The sequence below is a fragment of the Mandrillus leucophaeus genome, unplaced genomic scaffold, assembly GCF_000951045.1.
Source record: "Mandrillus leucophaeus isolate KB7577 unplaced genomic scaffold, Mleu.le_1.0 Scaffold714, whole genome shotgun sequence".
Lineage (NCBI taxonomy): Eukaryota > Metazoa > Chordata > Mammalia > Primates > Cercopithecidae > Mandrillus > Mandrillus leucophaeus.
Genome location: NW_012107742.1, coordinates 1,116,229 through 1,129,565, shown reverse-complemented (window position 1 = coordinate 1,129,565; position 13,337 = coordinate 1,116,229). Strand labels below are relative to the sequence as shown.

At 41.0% G+C, this 13,337-nt stretch overlaps 1 protein-coding gene across 1 annotated transcript; it reads left to right on the top strand.

Annotated features, from left to right (window-relative positions):
* The first annotated feature begins 2,224 nt into the window (after nt 1-2,224).
* On the top strand, nt 2,225-4,505 carry TAF7 (TAF7 RNA polymerase II, TATA box binding protein (TBP)-associated factor, 55kDa). The gene is made up of 2 exons (XM_011965111.1): nt 2,225-2,485; nt 2,759-4,505. Exon 2 carries the CDS (start codon nt 2,953-2,955, stop codon nt 4,000-4,002), a length of 1,050 nt encoding a protein of 349 aa, XP_011820501.1. The 5' UTR covers nt 2,225-2,485; nt 2,759-2,952; the 3' UTR covers nt 4,003-4,505.
* Nucleotides 4,506-13,337: the final 8,832 nt, after the last annotated feature.

Here is a 13,337-nt window from a genome sequence, read left to right as displayed (position 1 = left end):
AGATTATCTTAATGTTTACTGATAAACCCAATTTTAAAAAATATTTAGGGTCAATATAATTTCCTCTCCTAAAAACAACATATAGAAAATGTGTTAAACTCAAAAGCAGAAAATATATTTTAGGACTGAAGGAGTTAGATACATTAAGAAAACCTTAGTTAATCCTTTTAACTATGTCTGGCAATATTCCATGTAAAAAAAGGTTTAGAAACTAAAATATATAGTAATTTTGGAAAATGAAAAATTGGATACAATTTATTTCAAGTTAACTTCTATGATAAGAATATTTGAGCATCATAAAACTCATAGGGAAGATGCTGAGTAATATTTGGATTATTTTCAAGTATAATTACTTCACATTTTATATGGCTAAATAAAACATGGCCAGGCGAGGTGGCTCATGCCTGTAGTAGAAAAAGCTTTATCTTTGAAAAAGAGGTATAGGTAAGTCAGCTAACATTCTTCAACACATTATAAGCAAAGAGAAATAATTTACAGTTATCTGGAAGGGCATACTTTCTCTTTTAAAATTAACATTAAGAACCAAACTAACCTCAGGTCATTTTAATTTCCTCCCACGACAGTATCTCATTCTAGCTAAACTACATTCACACACACTATTAGCAAACCTCCCCACCTCATAACAATTAGCATTGTCCTTGACTAGAGAGGAAATGTATGTAAAGTGGCTCTATCTCATTTTAAAGTGACAAAGAATGTATTTTCTCTCACAAATCACTATAGGATTTAAGACTATGATCTTTCTAGATAGATCAATTTTTTCATTCAATTAACAAATATTTTTTGTGTATCTCCCATGTTCTGGTACTAGGCACTGGGACACAATGACCAGGATAGAAAAAGATCACTATCATGGAGTTTTCAATCATACAGGAATAAAGTGAATTTTGGACATGTTAATTACATCTTAAGAGAATTCTCTTAAATTTAGGGGCAATTGGTAATATTTTAGAGGATAGAAATTAAATGTTAATGGCCTTGATGCTCTACCAGATATTTTAAAAATAAATGGAAATAAATAGAAATAAGTACCAACTGTTACCCAGTTATGTCAAAATACTAAAAATATGTTGATGAATACCTGACCCTCCAAAGAAAAGACAAGCACAAAACAGCAAAATAGTAGAGGTGGAGTTAAAAAAAATGTCAAAGTATTTAAAATTACTTGTACATGAGAAGCAGGAAACAATACTTCAATTATGTCTACTTTAACCAGATGCTCAGTCTATCAGACAATTCTGTCCAAAATGAACCTGTGCTTGCAGAAGAACACTTCCTTCTCTGTTTACATTTACATCTAAATCAAGTATATAAAAAGGAATCACCCTTGTCTCCTCAGGAGTATTACAGAACAGAAGGAAACCCAGAGGCACAATTCCCCTACAGGGAATTATATTAAACAAAATACAGACTTTGGGCCAGGCACGGTGGCTCACACCTATAATCCCAGTACTTTGGGAGGCCAAGACAGGCAAATCACCTCAGGTCAGGAGTTCGAGACCAGCCTGGCCAACATGGTGAAACCCCTTCTCTACTAAAAATACAAAACTTAGCTGGGGTAGTGGAAGGTGCCTGTAATCCCAGCTACTCAAGAGGCTGAGGCAGGAGAATCGCTTGAACTCTGGAGGTGCAGATTGCAGTGAGCCAATATTGTGCCACTACACTCAAGCCTGGGTGACAGCCTAGACTCCATTTCCAAAACAAACAAACAAACAAACATAGAGAGGTTTAGAATTATATAGTGAGCTCCATGTCCTCCTCACTCCATTGATTTGGGTTCTTTAAAATCCATTGTATAGTAGCTACACATTCTTGTATTGGCACCAGATTGGCTAGACCCTAGGAAGCATCCGAGATGTTTCCAGAAGCAAAGACGCTTACTGCCAGGCGTCCCCCATCTCCCGGAATCACCCGGAAGTCGAGAAGCCATCCGGCCCCACAGCGATCCCTTAAAAGTGCTGGCTTAGCGGGGGACGAATCCGTGTCTTTCTTGTAACTTCCAAGCTCTAAATAGTTTGAAACCAACAGCTCTTCGAAAACACTATCATTTTCATCCCAGAAAAGCAAGTTCTCGCGAAAAGACGAGTTTCACGCTGGGCAGCGTAATTGCGCTATTGCGCCTGCGCGCGCCGGGGCTCCGCCCTTCCGGCCGGAGGGGCTGTCACTCACATCCACCTCCCGCCCCGCGTCGTGACGTAGCACTTCCGTTTTCTCTGGGCAAGCGGTCGAACGGAGGGCCGGCGAGGTGCGGGGTCTGGTTCTCCGAGCTGCGCCTCTCGGCAAGATTTCGCGTTGCCCATCCTGGGCTTTCATCAGTAATCGATAGTGGATCACTCTGCCAAGCGGCAGGAAGAATTAAGGAAACGACAAGGAGACGCTCGGCTGCCTCCCGCTTTGCTCCTTGCGGCCTCCTCTTCCCTTCGCTCCGGCCCGGTGAAACTGAACTTATAATCGTCACTGGATTGTAAGTACCCGAGGCGAAGAGAGCTCACTGAGCCCTGATGTTTTGAGTGTCTGTTCCGGGAGAGTTTGTAAATTGAGAGTATCTCTGCTGGCCTTTCTGGGCCGAAAACCGTTCCGCGGGAGCCGCCATTTGCTTTCCTGCTTCCTAGCTAGGTAGCTGTCTCCGCGTTGTCGGGCAGCGGCACCTAGAGGTTGGGACTTGGCATTGCATCTGATTTAATGAACTTAAGTCTGTGAATAAGCCTTTGTGTTAACGACTGGTATTTGGTCACAGTATATTTAGAGAAAAGACTTGGAGCTTAAATAAAAACGAAGGCAAAGTAGACGCTAAGCTTCTGATCTACAGAGGACTTCCTGTAATTAAAATATTTCAATTCATAGCGAACTGGTGTTTTAAACTGTTGCAGTAGCTGGAACTTTTTACGGTAACCATCATTTATTGGAGAAGTGAGTCACAAAGAAATAAAAATGAGTAAAAGCAAAGATGATGCTCCTCACGAACTGGAGAGCCAGTTTATCTTACGTCTGCCTCCAGAATATGCCTCTACTGTGAGAAGGGCAGTACAGTCTGGTCATGTCAACCTCAAGGACAGACTGACAATTGAGTTACATCCTGATGGGCGTCATGGAATCGTCAGAGTGGACCGTGTTCCATTGGCCTCAAAATTGGTAGACCTGCCTTGTGTTATGGAAAGCTTGAAAACCATTGATAAGAAAACCTTTTACAAGACGGCTGATATCTGTCAGATGCTTGTATCCACAGTTGATGGTGATCTCTATCCACCTGTGGAGGAGCCAGTTGCTAGCACTGATCCTAAAGCAAGCAAGAAAAAGGATAAGGACAAAGAGAAGAAGTTTATCTGGAACCACGGAATTACTCTGCCTCTGAAGAATGTCAGGAAGAGAAGGTTCCGGAAGACAGCAAAGAAGAAATATATTGAATCTCCAGATGTGGAAAAAGAAGTGAAACGATTGCTGAGTACAGATGCTGAAGCTGTTAGTACTCGGTGGGAAATAATTGCTGAAGATGAAACAAAGGAGGCAGAAAATCAAGGCCTGGATATCTCTTCTCCAGGAATGTCTGGTCACAGGCAGGGCCATGACTCATTAGAACATGATGAGCTTCGGGAGATATTCAATGACCTCAGCAGCAGCAGTGAGGATGAAGATGAGACCCAGCATCAAGATGAAGAAGATATAAACATCATTGACACTGAGGAAGATCTGGAGAGACAACTACAGGACAAGCTAAATGAATCAGATGAACAGCACCAGGAAAATGAGGGAACCAATCAGCTGGTTATGGGAATTCAGAAGCAGATTGACAACATGAAAGGCAAGCTCCAAGAGACCCAGGACAGGGCAAAACGACAAGAGGATCTCATCATGAAAGTGGAAAATCTGGCTCTCAAGAACAGATTTCAGGCTGTACTGGATGAGCTCAAACAAAAGGAAGACCGAGAAAAGGAGCAACTCAGCTCTTTGCAAGAAGAGCTAGAATCACTCCTAGAGAAGTAAAAAGAACTGATTCTTAATTTCAGTGTTCAGACTGGTCAGCATTAGAAAATTCTTGGCTTTATTACTTGTACTGGATATTAACACCTTGCACTTCCTAGTCCCTCTAATGCTGTGTGTTCTGTTAAGTTCTTTCATTTGTTTGTAGTTTTGTTTTTCAGCAAATTTACATTGTTTTGCTAGGTGTTCATCCTATAAGAAGCAGGATTGTATAGGCAGAAAAATGATAGTAGGAAAGTTGCAGGATTAGTGGAATGTATGGTTCAACCTTAATTATAGCTCCACTGCAGGACTTTGCTGTTTCTCCATTTTCTAGAAGCTGCTGTTGCCTTATGATGACATGAGATCAATAAGAAGAACCTAGTCTAGAGACAGTGATGCTAGTTTGCATATGTTTTCCCATGCAATAGCTGTTTTCCCAGTTAAAGCAGTTTCCCATATGTAGAGATGCAAATTTTATTAAGTTGTTTTCAATACAATAAATAAAAGCATCTGTTTTTCACTTTGTAGTGTATCTTGTTCTTTCATGGTTGGTGGGAGTCAGGTCCCTTTTGAGGTGGTTTCGTGGTGGAGTTTAGTGACTAAGAAATTTGATCCTGTTCTGCAGGTAGAGGCAGTTGGGTTTATGAAAAAAAGCAACACAGCAGGGGTAAAGAAATTGGGAATTGTCATGTTTGCATCATATTAAGATTCCAGTTCTATCTGATCTACTTGAAAGCTGGGAAACATTAGATACAGAGCTTTCTTAAACTACCCTAATTTTTGTAGATGAAGGCCTTCGTGCCTTTTTTAAAAAGCTTACTAAATCTACCTGCACAAAATGTTGGAAACAAAGCAGTGGTTATCAAATGCAGTCCAATGAATCATTCCATTGGTTTGGATTAAGATTTTATTTCTGTTTTTCTTCAGTTGAGTTCTTATAATTAATAATCTGAGAACTGAGGTCATTTATCAATGTCATTTCATCAAAATTGCTCATAAAGTCGCTACCAAATTTCTCATGCTTTAAAGATAATCTAATGCCTCACAACATGAGCTATTTTTGAAAAATCAGTTACTGATAAAAGAGGCAGAGTTGTATGCAATTTGTTTCTGACAGGTTGGTTTATGAGAAGCTTGGGTTTGAAAATAAAGTCCTTTTTTTTTTTTTTTTTTTTTTGAGATGGAGTCTGGCTCTGTCGCCCAGGCTGGAGTGCAGTGGCACGATCTCAGCTCACTGCAAGCTCCGCTTCCTGGGTTCACACCATTCTCCTGCCCAAGCCTCCCTAGTAGGGACTACAGGCGCCCGTCACCACGCCCAGCTAATGTTTTTTGTATTTTTAGTAGAGACAGGGTTTCAGTGTGTTAGCCAGGATGATCTCACTCTCCTGAACTCATGATCCACCTGCCTCGGCCTCTCAAAGTGCTGGGATTACAGGCGTGAGCCACCGCACCCGGCCTTTTTTTTTTTTTTTTTTTTAAGGACAAAGTTTTGCTCTTGTTGCCCAGGCTAGAGTGCAATGGTGTGATCTTGGCTCACTGCAACCTCTGCCTCCTGGGTTCAAGCCATTTTCCTGCCTCAGCCTCTTGAGTAGCTGGAATTACAGGCATGCGCCACCACACCTGGCTAGTTTTATATTTTCAGTAGACCGAGGGTTTCACCATGTTGGTCAGGCTGGTCTTGAACTCATGACCTCAGGTGATCTGCCCGCTTTGGCCTCCCGAATTGGTGGGATTACAGGCCTGAGCCACCACACCCAGCCTAAAGTCCTTTTTACTTGTATCTGACAGGAAACTATATTAAAATGTTTTTTTAAAAAAATCAGTTACCTAGTCCTCAGGTCTACAATTATATATGCTGACATTTTCAGGCTTCAGAAGGCTAGTTTATCTTTTTTTTTTTTTGAGATAGTCTCGGTCTGTTGCCCAGGCTAGAGTGCAGTGGTGCAATCTTGGCTCACTGCAAGCTCCGCCTCCTGGGTTCACACCACTCTCCTGCCTGAGCCTCCTGAGTAGCTGGGACTACAGGCGCCCACCACTATGCCCAGCTAATTTTTTGTGTTTTTTAGTAGAGATGGGGTTTTCACTACGTTAGCCAGGATGGTCTTGATCTCCTGACCTCGTGATCTGCCCGCCTCGGCCTCCCAGAGTGGTGGGATTACAGGCATGAGCCACCGCGCCTGGTCAGCTAATTTATCTTTTAACTGAAAACGTTTTTATAAGTTTGTTTTTTTTTTTTTTTTTAGATGGATTCTTGCTGTGGAGTACAATGGTATTATCTTGACTCACTGCAACCTCTGTCTCCCAGGTTCAAGCGATTCTCCTGCCTCAGCCTCCCGAGTAGCTGGGACTACAGGCATGCGCTACCACGCCCAGCTAATTTTTGTATTTTTAGTAGAAATGGGGTTTCACCATGTTGGCCAGGATGGCCTTGATCTCTTGACCTTGTGATCCACCCGCCTCAGCCTCTGAAAGTGCTGGGATTACAGGCATGAGCCACCGTGCCTGGCCGTGACTAAGATTTTAACACAGAATATGTAAGCTTAAGCAAGATTTCCCTCAATATTTAGGTTTTGTATTATGTCTTGAGGTTTCCGAATAGTATATATTAAACAACAACAACAAAAAAACAGTTTAGGATGCTAGGTGACAAAATTTCCTGTTTTGGTAATCTAGGTATTTTGCTACACTTAGAAGATTGACACCTGAAAAGCTCCCACCATATCTGGCTTTACAGTGGATCATTTATCAAGTAGTTTATTCTTACCAAGATCTCACCAATAGTGGCAGTTCCATCAATAACAGAAAGGAAAGATTCTGGATACAATAACAAAATAGTATATTGATCTCACTATTCCTGTTTCAGTTATGAGTTCTAAATGGATTCTAAAATCCACATTTCCAACTTTGATTCTTCTGTGCTTCAGATTTAGTTTAGCCAGATGTGTACTAGAAAAATACTTGAAAGTATCTCAGGAAACTCAAGTCTAAATATTCAAAATGGCTGGGTGCAGTGGCTCATGCCTATAATCCCAACACCTTGGGAGGCTGAGGCGGGCAGATCACCTGAGGTCAGGAGTTCAAGACCAGCCTCGCCAACGTGGCGAAACCCATCTCTTAAAAATACAAAAAAAAAATTAGCTGGGCATGGTTGTGGGCACCTGTAATCCCAGCTACTCGGGAGGGTGAGGCAGGAGAATAGTTTGAAACTGGGAGGTGGATGTTGCAGTGAGCTGAGCTCGTGCTACTGTACTCCAGCCTTGGCAACAGAGCAAAACTCCATCTCAAAAAAAATACAGGTTCAAAATGGAACTTTTCCTCTTCCTTGAAAATTTGCTTTTCCTTTTGGGTTTCAGTAAAAATAAATGGCACGCCACACATCCCAACTGTGGAAGCTGGACACTAGAGCCATAACTTTATATTTCTCCCTTTCCCTCGCTACTTCTGATTTTACTTCTTAAGAAGCTCTTCACTCACTCTACTTCATCCTTACAGCCACTGTCCTATTTCAAACCATTATCATCTATCAAATGGCAATATCTTTACCATCCAATTTAGTTTTCACTGCCACCAAAGTGATTTTTCTGAGACATATTTGATTGTGTTACTACCACGCTGACAACCCTTCAGTGACATCTTATTGCTCTCAGGGCTCGGTTTATATTTCACAAAAGGATGCACAAGAGTATGAGTGCTCCACTTACCTTTTCAGCCCCAGCTCCACGTTCATTCAGTATATGGTCAATCCACTCTGAACCTACATTTTTTTCAAGGAACTTACTCATTCTCCCACTTCTGGGCCATAGATCATTGTAACAAGCTGTTCACTCCACCCAGATGAGTTTACCCTTTGTCTGAGTCCTACTTAACCCTCAGGTCTCAACCTAAGTGTCACTTCAGCAAGGCTTTCCTGACCCCTTTCTCCCTCTAGGTTAAGCACCCTATTATGACTTTGTACTTTGTGCTTCCCTCTCTCAAGTATTTGACAAACATTTTGTGGGGGTGTGTGTGTGTATGTGCCAGACTACAAGGGGTGTGTGTGTGTGTGTGTGTGTGTGTGTGTGTCTGTGTCTGTGCCAAACAACAAGCTACTGGATATACAGTGATGAATGAAGCATTTAGTGTCTATAAACTCATGCACTCCATGGTCTACTGGGATGAGTATCTGTTATAACTAAAGTGTAAATTACCTTTGTTCATGTCTCCTGCTTGGCTTTAAATTTACTGAGATATTTTGCTTCATTAGTGACTGTAAACTTACTAAAGAATAGTAGAGAGATCAAAAGTTTACCATCAACACATGTCATGCATGGTTTGTATACTAGCTCAGTTACCTGTTAGTTGTGTGACCTTGCATAGGTAGCAATCTGTTTACCTCAATTTTCTCATCTCCAAAGTGGAGGCAATAATACTACCTACCTCATAGGGTTATTGGGCTGTTGGCTGCTGGCTGCTGAATCATATAAATAACTTATTTAGAACAATGCCTGGAACATAGTAAGTAAACACAGAAGTAAATTTACCATTATTACAACCCATTAGGATATGGACCATAACAGATACTAAATAAAGAGTGACTGAAATGTTAGAAAAAGTGTTTATAGGGAAACAACTATTCTAAATGTAATTGATTTCAAATTTAAGAAATTTTGGAGATCATTTTCAACCAAATTCAGATGGGAAAAAAATTTCTAAATGAAAGCTTATAAATTAGGTTACAGCAGAAAGAGTTTGCTTCAAATTTATCTGCAGCATAAACAGATTTACTCAGCTCTTTCCTACTACAGTTTAGCACTTACAGTTCTCTTTTCTTGGAATAGTCACCAGATGTTCTCATAGATAGCTTTTGGTCACTGAAGGCCCAGCTCAACCCTTATTTTCTCTGGTAACTCTCTCTGGCCATTCAATCTAATTCTTAAGAAGCGTGTGATTTATATATTTCATGAAGTCAGGTGCTATGTCAAGTGCAGTGGTCTTCATTAAAAAGTTGGAAGGTTCTTTGCCACTATTTTCTAATATATGTGTTCTGGAGGATATGTGCTTAAAATAGAAGCAGCATCATTTTGGTTAGTTGGAATCAGGGAAATGGTTTTAATTGGTTAAGATTGCCTATTATCTTGGGCAGTGTTGCAGTATATACTTGGCTCTGTTTTCTCCAAGTCAAACTGTATAGTCAAATGTATTTCATAGAACTTGACCTCAGGGAATCTGTCTCTGTTATTTGTGGTTTTATGCCTGACAATTCATTGAAGGTATTAATGTTCTTGTACTGATTCCTGGCCTTGGTGTTATGCAGTATGGTTTCCAATGTAATATTTTCCTCCAAATAGCTTTGTTTAATGGAACTGAGGCATACTGGGACACTGTCATTTACATTTATCTTTAGTTATGGGTATGTGGGCTTCTCTCACTGTTTCACCTCTGGTGATCACAGTGAGATAATGAAAGACTTGCTCTTCCTTCTCTAAATTGTTCTGTAAGATCAGCTACATGGTGGTGTCTCTTTTTGTTCTAATTTTAATATCTAGGGAAAAATAAGCATTGCTTTTCAAATTTTAGTTTGCAGACAACATATTCTCATGTGGAAGTTTCAGGTACCCCTTAACTGGAAACTCATGTCAAGCAATAGCCTTATACTCATTTTAATAGATGTCTTTATACTTGTAAAAGAATACCCAACTGGGCACGGAGGTCACGCCTGTAATCCCAGCACTTTGGAGGCCAAGGCAGGTGGATTGCCTGAGGTCAGGAGGTCAAGACCAGCCTGACCAACAAGGTGAAACCCCATCTCTACTAAAAATACAAAAATTAGCCAGCTCTGGTGGCAGGCACCTGTAGTCCCAGCTACTCAGGAGGCTGAGACGGGAGAATTGCTTGAACCCAGGAGGCGGATATTGCAGTGAGCCGAGATCGCGCCACTGTGCTCCAACCTGGGTGACAGCGAGACTCCATCTCAAAAAAAAAAAAAAAGAATACCCATGATTGTCACTTATAACTAGAATTTCACTATCTGGTTTTTCAACATCTGCAGATATTTTCAATATCAGCATTGGTTTTGTACTATTTTTCTTTTTTTTTTTTTTTTTTTTTTTTTTGAGATGGAGTCTCGCTCTGTCTTCCAGGCTGGAGTGCAATGGCGTGATCTTGGCTCACTGCAAGCTCCACCTCGCGGGTTCATGCCATTCTCCTGCCTCAGCCTCCCAAGTAGCTGGGACTACAGGCACCCGCCACCACGCCCGGCTAATTTTGTATGTTTTTAGTAGAGACGGGGTTTCACCGTGTTAGCCAGGATGGTCTCAATCTCCTGACCTCGTGATCCTCGGCCTCCCAAAGTGCTGGGATTACAGGCGTGAGCCACTGGGCCAGGCCATACAGTTTTTCAAAATGTATAAGGCCTTGGCTTTTCTCACCATGTGTCTCTTCATAATTACTGTTGCTATTGAAACATATGACCCCATTCAGTAAGCTTCACATTAAATGTGTTCTACCTTAAGAGACGATGTCCTGAGAGAGCACTATTCTGAAGTCCTTGGTTGTTATTCATGAGAAAGACTTATCTCATTTCAGGTACATTTTATGAACAATGATCAGCAGGGCTAGGCGCAGTGGCTCACTCCTGTAATCCCAGAACTTTGGGAGGCCGAGGCAGGCAGATCACTTGAGGCTAGGAGTTCAAGACCAGCCTGGCCAACATGGTGAAACCCTGTCTCTACTAAAAATACAAAAAATTAGCTGGGCATGGTGGTGAGTGCCTGTAATCCCAGCTACTTGGGAGGCTGAGGCGAAACAATTGCTTAAACCTGGGAGGCAGAGGTTGCGGTGAGCCAAGATCTGGCCGTTGCACTCCAACCTGGGCAACAGAGCAAGACCATGTCTCAGGAAAAAAAAAAAAAAAAAATGCTCACCAGAATAAGCCCACTGCAGGGGCAGTGTCGCAATTCAGCCATTTTCAGGTACTTCTAATTCCTCAAATTTCTCTAACATCTGTGCTTCAGTTTCTTTTTCTTATAGTAGCTAGTACATTGACTAGCTACTATAAGGCATATGGTTAATATAGCAGGCATATGGTTAATGTAGCACATTCATTTTTAAAAATTCTGTTCTTTCCATTGCCATATGTGGTTTCTATATTGTATCTCCTTGTAGAAGAGCCAAAGGGGAAAGATTAGATGTCTTTCTTTTCTGTCCTTCATAAATGAGCAGCTAAATTCAGAATACAAAGTAATTTACTGTACTAACATGAGAGAATTGAAAACAAAACAATAGTCCAGTATTGACTTTCCAAGTGCACGTATTCCAAGTCAATACTAGACAATAAACGCATGAAGAGAAGAGCAAGAAATAAGCAAGAAAGGAGCACTTATCTGGTAAAACATTTCTCCTTTCTTGCTTATTTCTTGCTCTTCTCTTCATGCATTTATTCACTTGGTCCCATTAAAACTCTCATTTCCCCTATCAATATTTATGATATATTTTTATACAATCCTAACATTTTTTTCTTATAAAGAAAACATATTCCTAAGCAGAAAAAGTAACTTTTCATGGGTATCCTTATGATTGGGATAGTCTTTTCTAGGCAAGAGCTACATTTCCTGGATTTACTTCCATTTCCTACATGTCCTCAACTCAATGCCCATCCTTCCTATTCACCTGAAGCCTGAGAGTGACCCTTCCATGGAAATTATCTCCCACATTCTCTCTACAATCTTCTCTTAGATTTTTTTTTTTTTTTTTTTTTTTTGGTCACAAGTACTGTGATAGCTAGCCTCCAAGATGGCTCCCATTGATTCTTACCTCCTGGTATTAATCTTGTATAGTCCCCTCCTACATTGAAGGGGAATGTCCTGAGTAAACGATAAGCTATTGCAGAAGTAATGATTTGTGACTTGCAAGGCGAAGTCATAAAAGACGTGACTTTTGCTTGCTCTCTCTTGGATCACTCACTCCAAGGGAAATCAGCCACAATATTGTGGGGACACTCTTTGGAGAGGTCCAAGTGGTAACAAACTGAGGCCTTCTTGTGAACAGCCAGCAGAACTTACCAGACATGTGAGTGATCCATCTTGGAATCAGATTTTTCAGCCCCTGGTCAAGGCTTCAGATGACTGGAACTGTAACTGACATCTTGACTGAAACCTCATGAGAGACCCCGAAGTGAGAAATATCCAGCTAAGCTGCTCCTAAATTCCTGATCCACAGAAACTATATGACATATAAATGTTTGTAGCTCTTTTATTTCACTTCATTTTGGAGTAATTTCTGATGCAGCAGCAGATAACCAATACAAATTTTTGCTGCCTATCTAGAAGGGAGGTGCTGCCAAAAAAATATAAAGTGTGAGAGTGGCTTTGAAATCAGGTCTGCACATGGAGAGAAACTACTCTGGAATTTTGGACACACAGAAACTATGGGATATAACAAATGTTTTTTGTGTTTTAATGCCGCTAAGTTTTGGGAGTGATTTATTGCACATAAGTATATAAGTAATGCCTGTACATAAATGTCATTTGAAAAAAATAAGCAGAATTTGTTAGAAGAGTAGATGGAATTAGTACATGGAGAGCCTTCGACTCTTAAATTCAAGATCTAATATTGGTCCCCTGGTACAAGTGTCTAGAAAAAAAAGATATAATACTGGGTGTTGCTGTCAAGTGGGAGCAATTGTTATTTCTGTGTGTTCTTGATCCGAGAGACAAAGTGAAGAAAAGTGTAATATTGTGATACATGTATTTGGTCTTTGACTCGTTTCCTGGTATACAACTGCTAAAATCCTTAGAAACTCCAAAGTGATGTCTTTTTCTATGCTGATGATTGACTTGAAGGTTGGCAGCCCCTAGGTAGCCTTAGGATGAGCTCTGGTGGTCAGAAAGACCAAGGCAGGATTAGGATCAACCTCTAGAGAAAGGGAGAGGGGCTGGAGGTTAAGTTGATCACCACTGGCCAATGATTCAATCAACCACTCTTGTGTAATGAAGCCTCCATAAAAACCCTGGGTTCAGCAAGCTGTTTGATAGCTAAACACATGGAGGTTCTTGGAGGATGGAACCCTGGGGAAGGCATGGAAGTTCTGTGCCTTTTTGCCTGTGTCTCACCTTATGCATCATTTCATCTGTGTCGTTTTGTAATATATTTTATAGTAAACCAGTAAACATGTTTCCCTGAGTCCTGTGAGCAGCTCTAGTGAATTAAACCCAAAGAGGGGCAATAGCAACCTCAACATGAAGCTGGTCTATCAGAAGTTCTGGAGCCCCAGACTTATGACTGGTGTCTGAGGTGGGAGTGGGGTGGGGTGGGGTGCAGTCTTGGATACTGAGCACTTACCCTGTGGGATCTAATGCTTTCTCCAGGTAGATAGTGTT